This window comes from Bipolaris oryzae, assembly GCF_000523455.1.
Source record: "Bipolaris oryzae ATCC 44560 unplaced genomic scaffold scaffold_40, whole genome shotgun sequence".
Taxonomy (NCBI): domain Eukaryota; kingdom Fungi; phylum Ascomycota; class Dothideomycetes; order Pleosporales; family Pleosporaceae; genus Bipolaris; species Bipolaris oryzae.
Genome location: NW_006911316.1, coordinates 82,122 through 104,559, shown reverse-complemented (window position 1 = coordinate 104,559; position 22,438 = coordinate 82,122). Strand labels below are relative to the sequence as shown.

Here is a 22,438-nt window from a genome sequence, read left to right as displayed (position 1 = left end):
GTAGCCCTGCAACGTATTACTCTTAACATGGTCGCTCCTATGTCATCGGAAATACCCCGCATTGTTCGCACCGACCGGATATTGCCTGATCGACATGCAACCCGCGAATATACCTGTCCACTATCACTGCTAGATGCAACAACCGCTAACTTCGGGCTCACTAGCGCCATATGGCTGCTAAAATGTCCGAATACTCCACTTGCGCAAGATAATCCTGCTGGCCACCTACACGCAGCATTTCGCGAAACCTTGAATGCATACCCGCAATGGTGTGGGTTTCTCAAAAGCATCAGTACCATTGATAGCAATGAATGTACACCAGAAATAGCTCAGTTTCCCACGCATGCTAGACGCTACGGTCGATTGTACGTACACTATGGGACAGATGCAGATCCAGGAGTTGAATTCGTGGAGGCGACAAGTCTGGCAAACGTGGAGAGCCTTTACAGCGTTGACTCGGGAAAGAGACGGCCTATTTGGAACCGACTGGAAGACGAGGTTACACTTGCCCGTTTAGCACCGCAAACAGCCGTGGTTAATGCGCTTCAACCGGACGAGAAAGATGCAAATGGCTTGTACAAACCGTGCATGGCCGTACAACTTACTCATCTTGCTTGCGGTGGTTTCGTGATAGCTGCGAAGATCGCCCACCCGCTTGCAGATATCACGGCACTTACTCGTTTTGTACAAGATTGGGCAGTCAATTCTCGTGCCTTGATATCGAAAATGCCCTTTCCAGCATCAAATTCAATCTTCCAGCCCGATCTTCTGGATGCGTGTGCCGCGGGTGACATCAATGCCAGCGAAGCCAATCCTACCATCATGGAAGACGCACTTGCCCTTCCGCTGCATAGATACGACTGGTGGGCGCCGCCTATGAAGCCTCCGCCGCCTTTTCCTGAGGATCTGGCTCCAGCGGGGAAATCGCTGCCTTGGGCCGAATGGGATTCGAAAGCGAAGGTAAAACAATACACGATTCATTTGAGCCAGAAGCAAATCGAGTTCCTATGGCGCTCTGCAACGCAAAACACCTCCCTTACACCTTCAGGTTCGAAAATCAGTAAGCACGACGCTGTGTTAGCCCATATCTGGTCGTGCGTGGTGCGTGCTCGTGGTCTCCAGAAGGACCAAGGACCCGTCCATTGCGACCTCGTGCTCGGTACGCGACCAGCACTCAAACTTGATGCCGGCTTCATCGGCTCACCAACCATGATGCTGAACATTGAGTTGACTGCCTCGCAAGTCGCTAGCGGCGCCTCGCTTGGGCAGATCGCACAGTGCATACGTGAAACATTGGCGACAGTCAATGATGCGAAACGACTGGCGGCGCACCTCCACAGTATCGCATACGAAAAGTCGCCGCAGCGGATCTGGCAGGGCTTTCTGGGCCAGCGGCACATAATGGTGACAACGTGGGCGCGAGCGGGCATGTACGAAGTCGACTTTGGGCTTGGGTCACGCATTCGCTACGCTGATGGTGTTGTACCATGTTTGGATGGGTGCATTCTTATCAACGACGCGCCACCAACGAATTCTACATCGTCTTCAAATGCGTCTCTAAGAACCTGGACAGATAATGGGGTCGACATCACGTTGCCACTGCTCCCTGACGATATGAAACGCTTGTTACAAGACCCGTTGCTTCTACCGCAGGCATAAATTCTAGTCTATTACTTTTACAAACATGAATATAGTTCAATCTATTACCTTGTGACACTGATAACCCTGTTGCTTTTCGATTAAATCACATCCTTAAATGTAAAATAGCAGTCTGTGTGAGTGACAGTCTGTGTGAGTGACAGTCTGTGTGAAAGAAAAAAAAACCCCTATTCACCTGCATCACTCTGCCTTCTTTGAGGTCTTTGTTCTCAATTTCATAAGACCATAAACCAAACCGTAGGAGCTCAGAGCGAATAGAGCGCAAATTCCGATATTCCTCCATCCATAATAGTGTTCCTTGATGTTGAGGGTGGCTAGGTAATCGCTTCCCTTGCGGTATTGACACACTCTGCAAGCTTCCATGGCCTCTGGGTTGATCAAGTTCGCTGCTCTTCCCAAGCCCTTGAGATAAGGTTCCAAGTAAGCACCGCAGGACTGGCCACTTGGCGGGTCGAAGACTGCAAACTCTGACGTCTTGCAGATGACCTCCTTGTCCCACATGGTAAACGTGAGCAGGCCTCCCATAAGATATGTGAATGGGTTCAAGTAGTACATCCAGTAACGCCAGAATTCCGTGATCTGGGTGTACGGGAGGAGTACGCCGCAGAAACACGTCAAGCTGGAGATGACGACGGGATTGACGAGACTGGCAGCGATGGCGTTGGGAGCGTATGCAGCGACGAACTGGCCTATGCCTGTGTATACGAACTCGTAAAGGAGCATGATGAGGAACACGGCGCCGGCATCCTTGCTAGCGGACGGGAAGCCCACGGTGTAGTAGAAGCAGACGAAGTAGAGAACGGCGCAAAGGACGAGGTATACGAATTCGCTGACGATGACGCCCGTGACGAAGGCTACCCAAGCTGTGGAAATACATAGTTAGCGAAATGGTTGTAAGGTGTTGGATGGCGGGAAAACTCACAATAAATCCTGCTCTTCTTTTCACGAACGTCGTAGATGTCGCGGCGCTCGATGAACAATGGCTGCAGCTGGGCAAATACACCGGGCGCCACGAAGATGAAGTTGAAGTTGGCGAACAGGGCCAGTTGCAAGTCTGCCACGCTATTTCCAATCATCCAGAAAGTGAATCCGTTGAACAGCGCAGAGCCAATGTGCAGGGAGATCTTGTTGTTGACGTAGTCGATGTTTCTGTAAAGCGCGATGTTCATGCGGTTTGTGACAATCTTGATCTGGGTCCACATATCTGCGGCGAAAGCCTTTCCGTCGTCGACGCTCTTGGCCGGCTGTGCAGCAGTTTCAGTGATGATGTGATCGAGTTCCTCAACCACTTCAGCGTGCTCTGGAGACTCCAGCCATAACTTGTTCCAGTCCTTGCCTTGGGAGAGACTGCCTGAAACGACATCGATCATGTGTTCTGCTGGGTTCGCTTCGGGGGGGCATGGGGCTCCGTTGCGTCCAAAGTAGTCCTTGATCGTGGCTGCGTTTGTACCAATGTCTCCAAAATACACTGTCTTGCCACCTTTGGTGAGCAGGAGAAGAGTGTCAAACTCGGCGAACAGTTGCGCGCTGGGCTGATGGATTGTGCAGAGAATGGCTTGTCCAGCCCCAGCAAGCTTGCGAAGGAACCGTAAGGTATTGAACGCAGACTGACCATCCAAGCCACTCGTTGGCTCATCCAAAAAGATAAGGATGCTAGGCTTCGCTACCAGCTCAACGCCAATAGTGACTCGTTTTGTTTGTTCGATCGAGAGGCCTGCGCCAGCTCGGCCAATCAGTGTGTGCTCCAAGTCGCGGAGCTCGAGGAGATCAATGACTGTATCGACATAGCGAAGCTTCTCTGCCCTTGGCGTTTCTGCTGACTGACGCAGAAGAGCAGAGAATTCCAGAGCCTCCCTGACAGTCGTATACGGTTCGTGGACGTCTAGTTGCTCACAGTAGCCAGCACTACGTTGAAATGAGACCGGAAGAGGTCTTCCATCGACAAGGATAGAACCCTGGATTGTCCCCTCGGTTTTACGTTGAGCAAGAACATCCATGAGCGTGGTCTTGCCAGCTGTATGTTATGTTAGCAAAAAATCCAACATGAACCAAGGATATACAGCAAGCAATTTACCACCACTAGATCCCATAAGAGCGCCCAAAGTGCCTGGCTTGATCCATCCTTGAACATTATCCAATAAGACCCGTGGACCATTTGGGGTTTTGACAGTATACGTTAGGTTTTTCCAGGTGAAAACAGACTCGTTGCGGATCAGGCCATCGGATGTATCTCTCGCGGAGGAAGCGAGCACACCGCTCGAATCTGAGGAGGTAGGGTCTTTTTCATTCACCTGAGCTTTTTCGTTGACCTGAGACTCTTCATCAGCTGCCAAGACAGTTCTTGCTTTCTTTATGTTCTCGCGTGGAACAAGAAGCGAGTCACCTCCGGTAAACGTATTCTTCCAACGATTCGTGAAGAATACAGTCCAGGAGGTGTACAAGACCCACCACGCCCAAAGAATTCCAAAGTTTCTCCAGAGATGATCTGTAGCATACGAGAGAGAGGCTAGGTATTGCTCGCCAGTGATGGTGTTTGCTCCAACTGCAGCTCCTGCAATACCGGCGCAGGCATTGTTGCTGTTCATGTTGTAGCCAGGTCCGGCAGGTATGAGGTTGGGAATGACACAGCGCATATTTTGCCCTTTGAACTCTAAGGTAAATTGTTAGCACTGGAACGTGTAGATCAACGTGAGTAAAAGAGAGGTTGTTCACAACATACCGTTCGCCATGAGGGCTTCGAAGCCATAAGCCAACGGGTCAATCCAGTATATCCAGACAAACCACGGATGCATCGCTGTTTTTGGAATCATGTAACCCGAATACATGATCAAAGCCGAGACCGTAAACCCAGAGATTTTCGAGGCATCGTCGAACTTATCGAAAGCAGCCCCAATCAGTCGAAACAATGCAGTCATGCAGATGGAAACTGAGAACAGGAGAACCCAATACGTGAAGAAGGCACCAGCAGTCTGCTTCAACCCGACCATGAAATACACAGTCAGCGAGAAAGTAGTGACTTGGGAAGCTATGATTGGAACGTCTGCGGTGATCTGTGCGAAGCAAAATGCAGCAGGATGGTAGAAGGCAAACTCTTTGTGCTTGGCGAGGACGGGTCTTCCAGAAAAACTATCAGTTACTTCAGAGAGGGCCACTAGACCAAAGGTCAGCACGCTGATGAAGAGTGTACCGCCTTTACCAAAAATACCCCCGCTTGTATCGGGAGTGTTGTAGAACAAGCTACCAGTCATCAATGCGAGGACGATGGTAAATGCCTGTTTGATGACGAAGGTCGCTCTGTCGCCCCAGAGAATTTGATATTGACGCCTCACAGCAGTGGAGATTTGCTTGCCTAGGGGAATAGTGAATGGCGAGTTCTTTGGCAGATGTCTGGATCTCTCCGCTGCAACGGATTCCTTGAAGTCCTCTGTGCTTGACTTTGCATAGTCGGATTCCGGAAACGCATATTCCAGTTGCATTCGCTGGTGGATATTGGATTGCTCGTAGCGTTCACGAAGTGCATCGGCCGATCGGGGGAATGAAGCCTCGAAGCCGGGCCGAATGGCCCTTTCTGAAGGGACCGTCACGCCAGTCAAGAAATCTGCAACGTTGGCCGAAGGATCACATAGAAACCCAAGCTGCTCCATGAAAGGACGTGCTTCCTCTCTTGGGCCGTAGAAAATTTGCTTGCCCTCATCAAGAACTAGGACTTTGTCGAATTGTTCGAAGATGCCATTTCCAGCCTGATACAGTGTGGCGATTGTTGTGACACCTAATATCGTCGTCATGGCTCGCATTGCCTTGGCCCACTCGAGAGCAGTGCTTGCGTCAAGACCGCGAGTGCTGTTATCCCAACAGAAGACGCTTCCTCGAGTCGCTAAGCATTCAATGATGGACACTCGCTTCCTCTCACCACCTGAGACACCGCGAACATATTCGTTCCCGACTTTGGTATCATGTGTACTGGAAGTTGCGGTAGGGCGTTAGCAAGATTTCTTGAGACAACAAGGGCCCACGTCGAATCGAACGAAAAGCTAGATTCAACCGGATGGCAATCATGATTTTTTCACTGCGTGTAACTTACTGTTCAATGCCCATAGAACGTAGCAAAAAGTCCTTCATCTGCTGTTGATATTCCTTTTCGGTCTGCGTCCCGCGAACGCCTTTGTCGGGTATCTTCATCATTGTAGCAAAGTCCATGGTCTGACCAACCGTCAGAGTCGGGAAGAAGATTTCTTGCTCGGTGTTGATGACAATCTGTCCACGGTACTTGGAAGCTTCCTCCGAGGACAGGTTGCCAAAGCGAATATCCCCTTGGATCTCAGCATAGGCAGAGCGCTTGTTGGCGAGTACGTTGAGCAGAGTAGTACAACCAGCTCCAGGTCGGCCGAGCACCAGCAACATCTCACCGGGCTTGACACAGCCATGTGAGTTTTTCAGAATCGTTTTCATGCTGCTGGGCTGCCTCGATTCGACAATCCTCTGCCATATATTGAACTGAGAGAGGAAATTTTCCTGTATCATGGCGCTTTTGCCAATCCCTTTCACGGTAAGATTCTGCCAAGTCACCCCCAGATGCTTTGGCTTTTGTTCGCGGTTGTTTGCATTCATCTCTTTGACCTCGTGAGCCATGTTCCAATCACCAATCCTTACTTCATCTTCATTGGCTTCCTCGGTATCACGAAGCTCCCTTTCCCGGAGTCTCTCCGAGTATGTGGACTGGCGGGTCAAGGTTCGAAGGATCTCTCCAGCAATAGTTTCAGACTCGCGACGATGGTGGCTGTGATGGCTTTGGTGGGAGGCCATGGAGAGGCGGTGGCCAGGAGACTGAGGAGTGCTTGTCTCTGAGTGCTGGCGGTCTAACATGATGATGATCGGTTTTCAAGATACAGAGGTTTGAACCTAAGGAGTTGAGATGGTGATAGGGAAGTAGACCATGTCAGAACAGCAGGCAAAGGTCTATTACAAGATGAAAAGAGCTGAAAAGGTTATCACGAAGCAAAGGGATATGGATAGTAAATTAATATTAGAGAAAATTTGATGAGGCATTCTTCACGATGTCGGAGGCCGGACGAAGGCCATGACGGCTTTCGTACAAAAAGTGTCGTCCTTCGCTATCTCGGAAGTTAAGAACGCCCATGGTCAGAGACATGATACTACAACGGAGGTTTTCTATGTCCGTTGTGGAGCTTGACTGATAGAGCAGTGGTAGTTCTCAAGATCAGAGAGCCATAGAAAGTCGATAACGGGAAAGGGTCTATTAGTCAGATATGCATGGGTTTCAGACACGAATCCGGATTCGGGTAGCTTTGCGAGATGTTCATTATGTAAGCGGAACTTTCGGAACCCCTTCGGAACTTCACTATGCCAACGATCAAGTCACGTGGCAGTGCCATCCTGGTGGTCGAGCTCCTAATTTCTCTAACGTCGGTCTTCGGAAGTGCATCACTCTCCGTCCTTCTTCCGCCTCGACCCGGACATAGGAGTTGCTTTTCTAAACAGGACCACCCTCTCGGTACTTGAGGAACCAAAATCACTTCCGTGTGCAAAGTTGCACGTTCCACAATTCCTGTTGGGCGAGCCAGGAAAGTAGCCTAACCAAATGGAGGCTGAAACAATGGATACAAGTGAGGATCAGGCAAACAAATCACAGAAGCGGAGGCGAATAACCAAGGCATGTGATGTCTGCTACAACAAGAAGGTCAGCAGCTTTCGCTCATAGCCGACAGTACTGTGGCTGTCCCCGTCCAGTGGCTAATGTCGTCGTTGAGCTCTGCAGATCAAATGCGATGGAGCTACCCCACAGTGCGAATGGTGTGCCCACCGTGGCTTGCAGTGTTCGTACGAAAGGAAGATAGTGAGGAAAAGGCGTTCCAAGTATGCAAAACGGCTATTCGTCTTTTCTGTGCTGTCTCACTCACCTTTGTCAGCAGACAGCATCGCAGCCAGCTACTAGACCGCGTCGATCGACTGGAACGACTTCTGGCCAAAACACTAGAAGAACAGGCAGGTGCATCTCAACCCCGTGAGCCCTCATCAGCTCCTTCAGAGTCAGCAACAGATACTTCCCTCCCCAGAGAGGATGACTTCAATAATGAAGCGCGCGATATTTCAACGCCTTCGTCAATCGAGCAACCAGCCCTGGGCTCTCTCCACTTTGCAGGTTGGCGACTAGGATCCTTTAACTCAAGCAGCGGCATTCCCGTCTTTTCGGAGCTTGGTGAACAGTGGATCCGCTCCCGTACAGGCCAAGATGCGTCACTTGAGCGAATCACCGCACTTCGTCAGTCCTGGAATAATATTACCCGTTCAGACTGGGGTTCATCGGTTGATGTATCGAACGTGCATTTGCCGATTGCCATGCCAGACCGTCAAGTAGTCGAGAAGTGTTTAGCCCTTTTCCGCAAGTCATTTCTCTGCTGCGTCTTCCCCCTTGTTGACCCTATTCGTTTTCAGACTGCAATTTCGGTGGCCTACTCATCAACATCAGGCGACCCGTTCGGCAACGTTCACAATGCACAGGCCTGTGTATTTGCTTTTCTGGCATTCGCGTCCTTCTTCAACGTCTGCGAATCGGTAAAGATAAGCTCGAACGCGGAGAGATATTCGTGGACGGCGCATCGAATATTGACGACGTACACTCGACCTGTGACGGTGGAAACATTGCAAACGTCATGTATGTTGGTATGTATTAGTGTCCTTTCAAGCTGGCCGCGTCGTACATTGGCTGAATATTAGTCAAGATGATGTATCATCTTTTCTCTGGGGACATTGGCAATGCTCTTATACAGGATTCGGTCGCTACCCGAATCATTTACTTGCTCGGCGCACATACCACAACCTACCCTTCGTGCGACGATGTGAACATCTTATGCGCAAATCCTTCATATCGCGAGCGATATCTATTGCGGAACATTTTCTGGATGGTTTACATCATGGACAAAGAATTGTCAATCCGAACAGGACAGCCGCCGTGTCTACAAGACGAGCATTGTGATACTAGTTTCCCACCAACCTACGCTCGGCGGATCTTTTCGCAACTGATGGGCTTTGGGCCCGAAACAGACTTTGACACTGTACATCCCTTCACCGGTTCCCCGTGGTTGAGCATCATCAAGTCAAAGGCCTACAACGCTCTATACTCGGCTCGCGCATTGAGGAAAACAGATGCGGAGATCTTGAGGGATATTCGTGAACTAGACGATGATCTCGAATGCTGGAGGTTATCTATCCCCATTTCATACAGGCCCACTGTTGCATTTACGCGTGCGACACTACCAAATAACGTAGTAGCTATGCCTTCGACGATGCTGCATCTAGACTATAACCATTGTGTTGCTGCTATTCACCAGGCAACAAGTAGATGCCAGGCTTGGATATCTGGAAATCAGGATGAGATGGAGGGCGTAGGGAGCAGTCTAGACTTGAGCATTGAGGCTAGTCGGTCGTCATTGGTCTATCTCCAAATGGCAAGCCATCTCCTCGACGAGAACAGCTTTTGGTACGTATACTTCTCAACCTCCATCCAGTCCGACGTCCAATATTTATCAACAACGCATAAGCCCTTAAGATGGATCACACACTGATATAGCGCATCTTCTAGGATGGTCCTCTACTACCCGATGTCGGCCCTCCTTACTATTTTCTACGGCATTCTCCACCGACCTCTCGCGCCGCAATCTCACAAAGACCTTGAGCTGCTGAAGAATGTTCCACCCATGATTCGACGAATCCCAATAAGTCGCTGGATGGAAAAAGCGGCTCGCCAGATTCAGGCTGTAGATGACCTAGTCGAAGAACTAACGACCCTGGGACAGTGTGCAATCGACAAGGCAAAACGGGAAAACGGAAGTGAGACAACACAAGGTGTCTTGCTCGGGGATTAGCTTTGTAGATAAGGATGCATATTGGATTACATGAGGACCAGGTGCTGTGCGCAGATCCTGGTATTTGTGGCGGAAGGCATACTCTCTCTAGCTGTCCGGACTTGTGGGGAATCCAGCCTTATCAAGAACCAGAATTTTTTGCAGCAGTATAGAATGTACTATTAAAGAATCGATTTTAGTGCTGTGACAACACATTGCACATCCCCGAGGAAGTGATTTGTATGCTATGTGAACTGCTAATACCAGAAGATATTACCCCTGGTCCGGGACATCTCGCAACAGCAAGAAGGTGGTGGATGCAAAAGTAGTCAATCCGACCTATACACATCGATTATGCGCCTGAGATGTGCTTGGTACGTTGTCGATTCCCCTTCCATGCTTCAAACTTGGAGAAACCCCTTTCCTGCAACATGTCGCGAGAATTTCACCTTTATAGGCCACGCATACCCACAGCTCCCACAATTATGGACACGACAGCGCCGCCTGCCACAAGCGCAGTAGAAGCCTTGCTCGAAGTTCCGATTGCCGAACCAAAGAGGGCACAACCAAAATCGATTATGTCCGCGCCTATTCCAGCCCATAAGGCCCTTTTGATCTCGCGCCTGCCACCATCTGGCAGTTTGTTGTTTCCAGCAGTCAAAAGTAATTCTCCTAGCATAATCTCTCTGCCACCAAACAGACGGGGCAACACCGCATAAGCTGCAGGTACGTCTATCCGAACTGATAGCAGCACGAGTCAGCTTTCAGGTCAAAAGGTCACCATGAAAGGCGTGATCAACATACATAGTCCAAAGGTGAAGCGTGGCGCAAGTAAGCAACTTACTCCGAAACCAATGCGAAGGAGAGCAAGAGCTTTGATTACTACATCGGATCTTGCGTTCATGGGTTCACGCTCGTTGGCAAGTTTTCCAGGAAGGAGCGGCTCGTTCTGATTATGAATGGATGAAGGCATTATTTGGTCTGCTGGTTTGAGTCAACAATCAGCTAGTAGCCAGTCATTGAATTACTGACCAAAATTCAGGCTGATGATCGAGTGTCGAGAAGGCAGATGGGGATTTGTGGTGCGGCATCACTGAGCAGCAGGGCTTTAATACACACTGATTGCTTTACGCTCTCGCAGACCGTTATGCTAAGTGATTCTGAAACTAGTACTGAGCGTTTCTAGCGCGATGAGGGACATTACGACATGATCGCAACCATGCTTTCAGTCTGCAACCATAGGTCGGCTCAGCTCGCATTACTCGTATTACTCGCAAATGACATCTGATTTCCTTCTAGGCATCACGCAGTATGCCACAAACCATTTCTCTTTCCTAAAACCTTAGCGAATTCTGTACCTCACTATCCTCTTTTTGGACTCCCCATATGTCCAAGCTTATCGGCTGCAGCCTCGTATTCCGGGTGGTCGGGGAGATGGTTGTACCAAAACAGGCTTAGTGCCCTTTTAGCATAACGTTATGCTCGCCGCCCCGCCAACGCGATAACTCTCTCGTCTCCAGCCCAGACATCCCATTATTCAACACTTTCTAGCGACCTTTTGGGTTTTAGCACTGTTGAGGAATAACGTTAGCCATCATGCCTGCAGAGAAGAGGAGAAAGCCTGAAGCCCTAGCGACAGTGCCGGAGCGTGGCGACCCAGGTAGGTAGCTGAGCTTACACATCTAATCTGTCGACTCTCAATGAGTGGAAAATCAGAATGGGTAGATATTAATGTGTCGATATGGACCTGAAGTAATCGTGTTGGTCATCGCACAATGGAATTCGAACATGTGCTGATACTAGTGGGGTAAAGACCGGAAACGAGCCCTCAATGTACTTGCGCAACGAAGATATCGTAAGACCTCCCGACTCCATGCTGCCATCCGCATATATACTGATTCTGAGTGCAGGCCAAAGACGCCGAGATAAGATTGCTTCCTTAGAAGCCCAAGTAAACGTGCAGAATAGCAGCCAGTCTCACATCGAGCTGGATGTTGCACCGTCTCTGGAGACTGCAGCTAACTCTGGATCCTCTGCTGTCAGCCCTAAGAATACCTCAAATGTCGAAGAGCACAATTTTTCCTCTTTCGGCGGTGCTATGTTAGCGTTCGATGCCGTCGATATTGACTTTTCCCTATCTAGTGACTTTGGTAGGCTCGCATACTTGACTCCGATGACATCAACTCATTCATTACTCACAACCTTCAAGATATTCAAAATCTACCCACATCCCTCTCCTTATCTACAACTCCAGAAAACCCGACTACAGCGGCATTACTGAGATCCAATACACCTCCGTCACCCAACGCCTTGGCAGGCCCCGATTCCCAACCTTCACCCTTCACCTTCCCACTAACCCCAGACGCGAACCTCGACGTACCCATAATGGCCGCCCTACAAGCCTTCATGACAATCGCATCTCTCCTCGACATTGTTCAAGATACCTTCAACCCATTCGCACTACACACGTCACCGCCCACCCCGCACCCGTCCCTCCCGCTCAATCTCCACCCCGTCCCAGCGCAGATTCTGATCCCGCACCACCCAGCCCTAGACGCGCTTCCCTGGCCCTCAGTACGTGAGAAGCTTATTTGCATACGTGAGTGCCATTTTCCCTTCCAAATCTTCCCTCCCCCGCCTGACAACCCTAGTCCACCTCCCCTCTCCCCAGCGCCCCCCAATCGCCCGCGGCACCCGCGGTGAGCCTATCCAACGCATTATGCATGACATGGACGACTATACCTCTGGGTGCCGCGTCCATGGCAACGCTTCAGGCTGGTCTGCGCACCACGAGATGGCCGAGGAGAGCTGGGAAATAGGCGACGCCTTCTATCGCAATTGGTGGTTTTGTGTGGATAGCAAGATAATTTCGACGACGAATGCGCGAAGGAGGGAGAGGGGGGAAGCGCCGCTGAGTTTGGAAGACGTAAGAAGTGTATAGAATTAATCTATCTGGTATTGTTCACAGGAAAGGTAGAAAGGACACGCTCTCAAATGCATCACTATTCAATCTAACTTGGAGAAAGAGGGGGAAAGAAGGGCGACCCCCCTCCTCTCCTGGATTATCGCGACCTACAACTCAATCACTACTATAGAAAAGTATCATGTCTACTCAACTATACAATGAAAATAGTAATTTGATCACCACTATGAGCGTGAGTGCACCACGCCAGATGGCTGGGTCGTATGTAGGAGAAAGGTTACGAAGAGCTTCCGAAAGGCCGGTAAATAGGATTCGAACGTTTATATATTTTACGATGACTATTATATTGGCTATACAGCTTTTTCTATTGGCTAGGTACAGTGATTTAAATTCAGAATTCTGTGCGATGGTCAAACGAGGAGAAAACGAAAAAGCTTCTTCGGCACTTAAACTTGAAACCTCTCCCTGAAAGTCGAAAAGTTTGAAAAAAAAACTTGATTTCGAGTGCAGAACAGTCTTCAGAATCAATTCTCTTAGTCTCATAGCTACTTTTATTTTTGGAGGGGCAGAGATTTGGACTCTCGATTTATTTTACATGCAGCTAACCATAATTTATACAAACGGCAGAACGATGTGGCTCTTGTGCTCACCACCGATGTGAACCTGATGTTTTCCGCGATTCTTGACGTGCTTATCGGACCCGAAATTGCTTACACACCTATTGCGTCCACCTACCACAATTCTAATGCTTTCGCCAGCTTCAAACTCGATGCCCGTAGCCCAGATACCAATGTCTAAACGGACAACGTCACCGGGAGTTATCTTTTCCTCCTTATCATGAGGATGGAACGGCCAGTGCGGGTGCATGCTCTTTGACTCGTCGATTGCGCGATGCGATGCTCTCAGGATGCCGCATGGTCCTTTGTACACCACCACTTCTGTAGCTTCTTCTGGCTTGAACTCGCTGAAGGATTTTACTGGGATGCCACCCCAAGGGATGTTGAGATTCATCATCTGTTCACCGTTCTTGTCCAGCTTTTCGATAGTAACGTAGACATCCATGTCGTCGTGATCGGGGCAAGACATGTACAAAACGGCCTTTGGAAGGCCCATAATCCGAGTCGTTTCCGGGAACTTATGGGTGAAGGTGATGGAATCGTCTGTTTCAGAGTTGTAGCTCAAAGTAGCGCTTGAACCTGCATCGCCGAAGAGCAGCTTCTGGTCTTGACCAAGGTAGGCTTCGCGGTATTCGGTTCGAGCAGGTGGGAAGTCTTCTTCGACGATGTTCTCGTATGATTGGGGCTCCTTTTTTCCAAAGCGCAAGACGGCCATCCGGACTCGCGGGGTCTTTTCCCAGCCATTGTCAGCACCCTTAAGGAAATGATCGAAAAAGGAGAAGAGTTCTTCTTTTGCCTGGTTGTTTCCCCATAGGTCATACCATTCCTGCCACGGGTGCCATCTAAGCCATTTTTGAGGAGTATCCACCTCGAGCCATCCTCTAATAGCGCCCATTCCGTGCATTGTATTGGTCCAGGTGCCGGTGATGTATGTTGGTACGTTGATCTTCTTCATATCGGGCCTCTTATCGTTCCACCAACGATTGGCCAATGGGTGCTTTTCGAACATTAACCTGAAGCTCTCCAGATTACCGTTGCCGTGTAGCATATGTTTGACAATGAGCTTATCGAAGAGGTCTCCAGCGTAAATTCCACCGCGTGCGAATTGCTCGCGGTACAGATCACCACAGCCTTCCCAGGGCGCGATAGCCTTTAGGCTCGGTGGACGCAGGGCTGCGATGAACCATTGCACGATTGCTAAGTGAGAGTTGCCAACAAGACCGACCGAACCATCGCACCAAGACAATTTCGCAATGTGCTCGATCGCGTCGTAACCGTCCTCGGCTTCTTGTTGACCCATAATAACCATGGTGCCACCGCTATCACCAGCCCCTCGTGAATCGATGTTAACAATAGCGTAGCCTTTGGGTACCCAGTCTGCTGGATCTGGAGCTTCAAACTTCTCCAAGCCGGAAAGAGCGTCTGCAGGAACACCAAGGTTCCACGGCGTCATGTATCGTAGAGAGTCGATGCCATTGAACTTCTTGCCGAACGGTCCCCAGCAAATGAGCGCTGGGACTTTGGTAACAACGCCAGATTCAGGTTCCGTCGGCCTTAGAATATCCGTATAAAGCGTAACGCCATCTCTTGCAGGAATGGCCACATCATGTTCCACGAGGATATCGCACGGTAAAGCCTTTGTTCCAGGGTGTGATGGATGTCGCCAGCCCTTAGGAAGCACTTCTTTGCGCGGTTTTAGACCTTCATAACCACCCTCACCAACTTTGGCTGGTGTAAGAGGTTCAATAGGGATTTCAACTCCATAATTTGAGCTGGACTTATTCTGGTTGACAAGCATCGTGTCGGATGCTCAACGATTGAGCTGGATATAAGGAGAGGGAGTTTAGAAGGAAGGTAGTCGGCAAAGAAGATGCATCCCACTCATTAATAATATACTGTCTCGAAAGAATAATGGATACTCAAATCGGGATGCGGAGCGAGGTGTCTTGTCCGGCCTGGACTAACCTCCACATGTGCCTCCGAAAGAACTCCACGCTATCCGAACATCCAGTTGTCATGCCTGGATGCTAATCCTGACAATGGTTTGGGAGAAACTAGTAATTCTGATGGGCAAGCGACTACTCTGATGCAGGGGTCCCCGCCATCGGTAACTCCTTGTACCCCACATCCTTCCACTTACGGCTAGCGGAAGTTACAGGCAAATGGTTCCCGAGCCGAACCGAGCCGAACCGATCAATGGTCCCCAACAGTGAGGGGTATCGATCGGTCATCGCGTTCCCATCAGCAGCAGACTTAGATTGAAACAAGCCACTGCTAAGGTTCTCATATAAGTTTAGAAGACAAACGCCATCATTCGAGTCAACAAGAGTACAGAGACACTGTCACTCTACCAATACAGTACGAACCAATCTTGTGTCTATCTTCTTTATTCCTTAACACCGACACCATGTCCACCACTGTTCAAACTACATTGTCAGAAGCGCCTGTAGAGGTACCCAAATTCAAGCCTCAGCCATCAGGCCCAAAAAGACTGTTCCGTCAAGAGGGGCTTGTGTATGGTGATTGGCGTGACGATATCATCCGAGATGGATATGTCGTGGTCAAAGGTGCCATCCCTCGTGATCGTGCAGATGGCTATGCTGAGGAGATGATGTCCTGGCTCGAAAACTTGTAAGTAAATCAACGCTTGGAATTCCTTGCGCAAAGCACATTCGCCTTGGAAATAGACATAGGCTAATCGTGAATCTCTATTTGTTAGTGCTGGCGGACTGGGGTTCAAGCGCGATGACCCATCGACCGTTGTGGAATCGAAAATGCCCATAATCAACGAGAAGGGCATGTGTCTCGGATACGGTATTGCACACGAAACATTCGCTTGGTCAGTACGCCAGGAGCCTGGAGTCGTTGGAGCTTTCGAGAAGGTGTATGATACAAAAGACCTTATCGTCTCCTTTGATGCATCAAACATGGCATTTCCCAACCGCAAAGATCTCAAAGAAAACAACCCATGGCCACATCAGGATCAAGATCCGGAAAAGCCCGGTTTTCGCTGCCTACAAGGGCTGGTCAATCTGCTGCCAAACAGCGATAATGACGGCGGCCTCATCGTTTGCAAGGGTGCTCACCTTCTTAGCGAAGAGTTTCACGAGCAGTTCAAAGATGAGCCCGATAAGATCTGGGCGTGGACCAAAGAATGGTACGGTTTCACCAAAGAAGGCATGAAGTGGTTGGAGGACAAGGGCTGCGAGTGGGTGAAGCTCAACGCTGAACCTGGTGACCTTCTCCTCTGGGACAGCCGCACACCTCATTACAACCTTAGCCCAACAGGTGACAGACCGCGTTTCTGCATCTACACATGCTATATGCCAGTTGCCGAGGCCTCGGAAGAGGACTTATTGCGGAAGAAGGACGCGTTTTACACTACTCAAAGTACTACTCACTGGCCCAATGCTAGGCACGTGGGTGGCTTACCTATTATCCGCGACAATGAGCCTTGTCCTTACAACACAGGGAAGCCGAGAAAGCCGGTAGAGTTATCAAAACGAGGGTTTGAATTGACGGGAATTCCATATATCGGGACATTGTCAGCTTGATTTTCTTGAAAGGGCTGGATTCATGCGATGTTTTTATGACACTTGTAACCCTCAGCGTATATACTAGTATCAGATCAAATTGAACTATTGAAATAACTAGTTTCGACTTCCTAGGTGTCGATATCTTTGAGTTCGATATCCCGGAGCCTACAACCAGCCAATCTCACAGGAACACTTCTCAGACATCGATAAAGAGGATTATTACAAAAGATCAAGATCACTTCCTTTGTATACATGTGTTCTTTAGTAAAGTCGGCCACTCGCTTCTTCTCGTCATTTGGGCACATCACGTGAACAGGTGAGGAGTTGAACACATTTCATGTAATCTCAGTATCACCTATGTAAACCAGGAGAATGCCTGGACAAGGAAAGGATCATATGAATAATTAGAATTTTCAAAACAACCACTAAACCATCTCGATTTCTCAAAATTGAATGAGCCAAACACCTTACTTCGCTTCAGTAAGCCCTGGCCACAAGGTTTTGACAGCCCACTTGCGAATGCGAGGGCCGAAAAAGTAAATCGGTATACCAAGAGCCATGAGACCGCCGATAATACCAGCTAAGATATTCATGGCGCCATCATAACCAGTAGCCTTGATGGCTGGAACAGTAGAGTAGCTCAGACCAAAGGAGATGAACCCTCGACCGACGCAGATAACCATCAACAAGGCACCTGCCTTCTGAGGGAAAGCATCGACCGCATAGGTGATACCAATCAAATTAGCGGTTAGGAAACCTAGATAACACATGTGAAAGGGGGCTGCAATCCCCATCCAGTGGTACTTAAAAGGATGAGCGCCAGCCTGGCCATAGATAACACAGCCCAAGACTGTTGCCACAGTTGGGAAGATGAGAGACACAAGTCGGAACTCGGGCTAATGAGGGTAAAGAACCCCAGATGTTAGCGAAAATCCGACAAAACAAGCAGGAAGATTGCGAAATATGATGAGAGAACAAGTTACAAGATTCTGAACGTACCTTGAAGACGCCGCCGCTTCGCTTACTCATCCATTTAGAGAAGCGATCAGTGCCATAGCCCAAAAGTGGGATTAGGACCATGACAACTGCGATTTGGAAAATCTGGACCCACCCTAGCACGCCAAAGGCAAACTTGTACGGCGGTTGTGTCAAGATAACAGCAAAAGTAGAGGACTGGTAGATGTAGACGCCCAAGAAGGCACCGTTGAAGAGTAGAATCCAGAAAATGGTAGGGATAAAAAAGCCCTTTCCAGTGTCAATGTAGAAGTCGGTCACTCGTGACCAGACCGGCTTGTGGTGGAAGACTTTCAAGTCGTGACGTAGAGAGCGTGGGCCATAGATATCTGGTCGAAGTTCGCGTCTCTTGCCAGCCACGAGTTTCCCATCGGCTGAAGCGTCGTCGTGCTCATCCACTTTGCGTTCGTACATGGTCTCAACCACGAAGAAGATGGAAAGAATGAATGTAGCAATGATCAAGAAAGTGATGGTGAGATACCACCACTTCAGGCCAAAGGGCGGAACAACGTTTGTTGTCATGACAAACAAGACAGCTGTACCGACAGTTTGGACGCCGATGAACCACGACAACTTGCTACTCCTCTCATGGAGAAAATGAATTTCCTCAACGATGAAAGGAGCAAGGGCCTCGCTTTGGCCTGCCGCCATGCTGAATATATTTCGGCCGGCAATATGGCTAGTGAGGGTGGTGGAATAAGCGCACCAAAAGCCAGTGATGATGAGAAGGAGCAGGGAAAACAGGAAAACTGGTCGGCGACCAATTGTCAGCGTTAGAGGCATGGATATAAGGTTACCAATACCCATAAAAAGAGTCGGATAGGTGACGAGATCAGTAACGCGGGCGGGGTCATCGTGGGGGTAGGCCTTCATGACTGAGGGCATGACAGCACCAAGGCCAGAGGTTCCGAGTACAGCGATAGCGCTGTATACTCCGACAAGGAATATAATCAAGTATTTGTGCCATGTCGGTAGATTTAGGGGATCTATAGCAGGAAGAAAATGTCAGCGTGAAATCGAGAGGATTGACCGAACGCACTTGTATCAGCACGGCTTGCTAAGGTGGGCGCGGGAGATGGAAAATGAGAGTAGGTTCTCTGAGCTTACCCTTTGGATCACTGCTGGGGGTAGGGACAAGAACAACAGATCCATCTTGAAAAAGATTGATAGTTCCATAATCAGTAGTGGCCGGGCCAAGAGGTTTGTCGCTCAAACTTTCCACGAACTCAACCTGAGTCTTCGACTCCACATCCTCCAATTTACTCATGATCGCGCTCCTTTCCTCGATATAAGGTGTTGAGGAAGCTGTTATAGATTTGCTAGGAACAATAAAGAACCAAGTGACAAATAGATAATAAGTGACTTCAAAGCACCCTTCTTGAAGTGGTGCAGATGACCTGTCTCCGTCGAATAGGTGTGTTATCGACGATAGGACAGGCTGCGTTTAGGTCCACTGGATGGCCATTTTGGACACGTACAACGACGTGGAGCTTTTGTATACAGAGCCTAATCGCCTCTCCCTCCACATCACGAAGAACCAAGCTAGAGCTAGCTAGAGCTAGCTGTATCCGATACAGATGGAATCTGGGGTGTGGGGGAAATCTGGAGAATCACGATATTGGGGTCTTGTCAAGCGCTCCAGACTCGGCCAAGTTCTTCTCTGACAGCGTTAGTCTCTTGTGTTTCCGATTTCCCCGCCTTTCAACCCGCAAACAAGGACAGTAACGAACTAGTGTGGCGGGTCAATTTGACTTACCGAGCCGAGGTACCCACTGACATGTCGCCTTCTCCCAACTCCGTCTTCTGCATCATCGGCATCACGTACTGTCACTCGGTTCGGTGTCACCATGCCCTCATCGGCAATGCGATCGCATAGCGCAGCCCACGACGAGTCTGGCGCGACAGCCGGGACCACCGCGACTGGCCCCCATTTTTTAACACCATCGCCCTCGACCTCTACTCGCAGTACTAGCGGCAACAACCCAGGACCATCGTCGAAACGACGTCGGATCAACTTCGCCTGTGATTATTGTCGCTCACGTAAAACCCGCTGCGATGAGGGCCAACCGTCGTGCTATGCTTGTTCAGCCGCCGGAATCCAATGCGTCACCAGAAACCGCCGTCAACCATGGCTTGACGTTCGGCGGCATGAAGCTGGTAAATCGCAGCATCGTAGTGAGATAGAAGAGACGGCGAGACAAGACCAAATTGACTCCAATTCAATTTCAAGACGTGCAGCCACGTTATCAACAATACCAACTCATGAGGATAGGAGAAGTGCTCCCGCTTCTCGCCGAGACCGGCGACAACAGGATCATGAAAATGAGACAATAACTACTGAAGAAGATACTGCTTTATCTAGTATTCAGGGCCCGCCACAAGCAGAGAATGACGATACCATCATCTCAAATCCGGCTTGCAGCTATCCCGCGCGTCAAACTCAAGGCACATCGACCCACCGCTCTAGTACCACACAGGGTGAGGATGATAGACCTGAGCTTAGATCCCGTTTACCCATCATACATGCCGACTCCGGTAACACCTCTCTCGACTTCATGACCAGCTGGCTAGATCTCGCACGTCACCGTCTCCAGATCCCTCGATCAGGCCCTCGCCAAGCAGAACAGTCCGACAGCGACCCGGCTAGTGACGGTGGAACTACACAAAAAGACTCGCTATTACCAATTTTCTTAAAAATTTGGGGTTTTCCAGAGCAGGAAACACTATCAGCCTTGATTGACTGGTTTCTCGAGGGCCCAAACATCGTGTTTCCTGTCCTCCAGCCAGACAAAATCAGGCATGTAGCTCAAAGGGCATATACAGATGGCCCCAAGTCTTTCACACAACAGTATGGGCTCGCAGTGCTGATGCAGGTATATCTCGTTATGATACTTGGCCATAGCTCAAGGCCCAACCACCATCTTGGCTTCGATGCTGAGGGGTGTCTGGAGTACTCTCAGAGTCTTCTTGGCTTGGTGTTGCAGCAAGTCACGATTGATGCTCTTCGAGCTGTCACTCTATTATCTATGGCGCTACGATGTCATGAGAATCTGGCTGCAGCCGGACATACAATGAGCCTAGCTGTCTCCATGGCTATCTCACTGGGCTTGCCAAAACAGTCGCCTCACTTACTGCTTAGAGAAGAAAGACGGAATGTTTGGATTAGTGTTTTTTCATTCGAGAAATTTCTCTCTTTTGAACTCGGGAGAGCGTCACTCATTGCAGATGATTGTCCGGACTTGCTACCTGGTTCTAGTGGGCTTGGGGACAGGGAGCATGGAATCGAGAACAGAGACTCGACAAATCGGTCGCAGCAACAGCTGCAGTACCCCATATGCGAGATCGCTCTGAGTCTGGCTACGGTACTAAGCGATGTGGGCAGATTATGCGTCCAGGTCAGCCGGAAGGAGGATGAAAAAAATCATGAAAACGTAACAGAATTGGTAAGAGAAAAGGTCCGAACAATAGGCCTATCTTGTGTGAAATTGATGAGTTGGGCATCGGATGTTTGTCCGTCTGGTTACAGGTAAGTTTTCGGGTCTTCTTCTTTGGCACTTGCTCTCATAGCCGTATCCATAACCCCAACAATACCATGGCTGCAAGGTTTGGATTGGAAGCTAATGCGTTATGCATATAAACAGCCCGATTATGGACATATTGTTCAATTCCAGAACACATCCGTTTGCGTCGTTTATTGCAATGCAATATCACATAGCGTACGTGCAAACTCCCTTTCTCAGTGGCAAGGACTTGGACTAGAAGACCATATAACGCTGACATTGAATTTCACGGGAAGCGTGATCATAGTAACCCGTAACAGTCTTCTCATTAGCGAGAAGGCTATTCGTCTCTCCGTCGATGTCATTGCAAAGGACGAACCATGGGAGTATGCTGTGAGGAATGGACAGAGCTTAGCTGCCAATTCAGCGCGCAAGATCTTGCGTCTGTTTCTGGAATCATCAGAGAATCAGACTTATCCTGTACTCCCGAGTCTGGCCGGTCCACTGCATGCTATGGGCGCTCTGGCTGTGTTCGTGGTAACGCGGCAAAACTCAAGAATGGCAAGCATGGACCGGGAGCTTCTAAAAGCTGCAGCGCTTGCAGTCAAGGATGCAAATACCTTGGAAAGAGTGAAGAGAGAGCTCGAATTCGCTCTCAACAAACTTAACGCATTTGTAACAGCGGCTACAGGATCTCACAGGCATAATCGGCCAAGGCCATCGCACCGATCAGAAACTGAAAGTTCCACGCTTCCGCCAGAGCCTACCACTAGAGAACAGATCCCAATTTCGGCATGGAATCCTCTGTGGCAAGTCCCAGAGCAAAGTGCTTCGCCTGCTCAGGGTAGTGGGGAGATTTTTAGCCTGATTCCAAGCGGGCAGATGAGTACCCTTGATGGTCACAACGACTTGACCTGTTCAGACTGGTGGATTGAAGATAACTCTCCAATGATCATGGATGAGCTTGGATGGAATTGGGCCAACTTCTCTCAGCTCTTAGATGGGCGGGACATTGAGCACCAAATACAACTGTGAGATTTTATATAGTCGTTGAAACGCGCTATTGGATTGCGGATTAGATCCCGCTCACAACGGAATCGATGCGACGAGTCATACCCGTGCGCATACACGATAAAAGCCCTCTCGGCTGGGGTTTGGTTACGAAAGGTCTAACTAAAAAAGATGCCGACCGGAACCTCCACATGGAAGTGCATTGTTCCCGAGACCAGGCGTCGGATCATTCACTATCGCAGCATAAAACGCAGTATGTACTAGTTTTTCCCACACTAGAACATCTACAAGCACCTTTATGGGCTTGCGGGTGACA

The 22,438-nt window shown here is 49.5% G+C and overlaps 9 protein-coding genes across 9 annotated transcripts; 5 read left to right on the top strand and 4 right to left on the bottom strand.

The window, feature by feature from the left end:
- Positions 1-39: 39 nt before the first annotated feature.
- On the top strand, positions 40-1,659 carry COCMIDRAFT_3993 (uncharacterized protein; the record flags this gene model as incomplete). Its single annotated transcript, XM_007688265.1, has 1 exon — positions 40-1,659. The coding sequence occupies one exon, from the start codon at positions 40-42 to the stop codon at positions 1,657-1,659; it is 1,620 nt and encodes a 539-aa protein (XP_007686455.1).
- A 180-nt stretch (positions 1,660-1,839) lies between these two features.
- On the bottom strand, positions 1,840-6,462 carry COCMIDRAFT_91254 (uncharacterized protein; the record flags this gene model as incomplete). Its single annotated transcript, XM_007688318.1, has 5 exons — positions 1,840-2,522; positions 2,582-3,673; positions 3,734-4,309; positions 4,379-5,619; positions 5,741-6,462. 5 exons carry the CDS (start codon positions 6,460-6,462, stop codon positions 1,840-1,842), a joined length of 4,314 nt encoding a protein of 1,437 aa, XP_007686508.1.
- A 796-nt stretch (positions 6,463-7,258) lies between these two features.
- Positions 7,259-9,542, top strand: COCMIDRAFT_91352 (uncharacterized protein; the record flags this gene model as incomplete). Its single annotated transcript, XM_007688317.1, has 5 exons — positions 7,259-7,357; positions 7,436-7,533; positions 7,587-8,340; positions 8,400-9,157; positions 9,260-9,542. 5 exons carry the CDS (start codon positions 7,259-7,261, stop codon positions 9,540-9,542), a joined length of 1,992 nt encoding a protein of 663 aa, XP_007686507.1.
- Positions 9,543-9,972: 430 nt separating this feature from the next.
- Positions 9,973-10,494, bottom strand: COCMIDRAFT_3990 (uncharacterized protein; the record flags this gene model as incomplete). The annotated part of the gene is made up of 2 exons (XM_007688264.1): positions 9,973-10,262; positions 10,326-10,494. 2 exons carry the CDS (start codon positions 10,492-10,494, stop codon positions 9,973-9,975), a joined length of 459 nt encoding a protein of 152 aa, XP_007686454.1.
- Positions 10,495-11,117: 623 nt separating this feature from the next.
- On the top strand, positions 11,118-12,462 carry COCMIDRAFT_3989 (uncharacterized protein; the record flags this gene model as incomplete). Its single annotated transcript, XM_007688263.1, has 4 exons — positions 11,118-11,181; positions 11,432-11,671; positions 11,731-12,120; positions 12,173-12,462. The coding sequence occupies 4 exons, from the start codon at positions 11,118-11,120 to the stop codon at positions 12,460-12,462; spliced, it is 984 nt and encodes a 327-aa protein (XP_007686453.1).
- Positions 12,463-13,056: 594 nt separating this feature from the next.
- Positions 13,057-14,859, bottom strand: COCMIDRAFT_25048 (uncharacterized protein; the record flags this gene model as incomplete). The annotated part of the gene is made up of 1 exon (XM_007688277.1): positions 13,057-14,859. The coding sequence occupies one exon, from the start codon at positions 14,857-14,859 to the stop codon at positions 13,057-13,059; it is 1,803 nt and encodes a 600-aa protein (XP_007686467.1).
- Positions 14,860-15,468: 609 nt separating this feature from the next.
- COCMIDRAFT_25047 (uncharacterized protein) lies at positions 15,469-16,615 on the top strand (the record flags this gene model as incomplete). The annotated part of the gene is made up of 2 exons (XM_007688276.1): positions 15,469-15,692; positions 15,781-16,615. The coding sequence occupies 2 exons, from the start codon at positions 15,469-15,471 to the stop codon at positions 16,613-16,615; spliced, it is 1,059 nt and encodes a 352-aa protein (XP_007686466.1).
- Positions 16,616-17,064: 449 nt separating this feature from the next.
- Positions 17,065-18,878, bottom strand: COCMIDRAFT_91283 (uncharacterized protein; the record flags this gene model as incomplete). The annotated part of the gene is made up of 3 exons (XM_007688316.1): positions 17,065-17,493; positions 17,597-18,597; positions 18,719-18,878. The coding sequence occupies 3 exons, from the start codon at positions 18,876-18,878 to the stop codon at positions 17,065-17,067; spliced, it is 1,590 nt and encodes a 529-aa protein (XP_007686506.1).
- A 580-nt stretch (positions 18,879-19,458) lies between these two features.
- On the top strand, positions 19,459-22,146 carry COCMIDRAFT_91344 (uncharacterized protein; the record flags this gene model as incomplete). The annotated part of the gene is made up of 3 exons (XM_007688315.1): positions 19,459-21,137; positions 21,253-21,327; positions 21,408-22,146. 3 exons carry the CDS (start codon positions 19,459-19,461, stop codon positions 22,144-22,146), a joined length of 2,493 nt encoding a protein of 830 aa, XP_007686505.1.
- Positions 22,147-22,438: the final 292 nt, after the last annotated feature.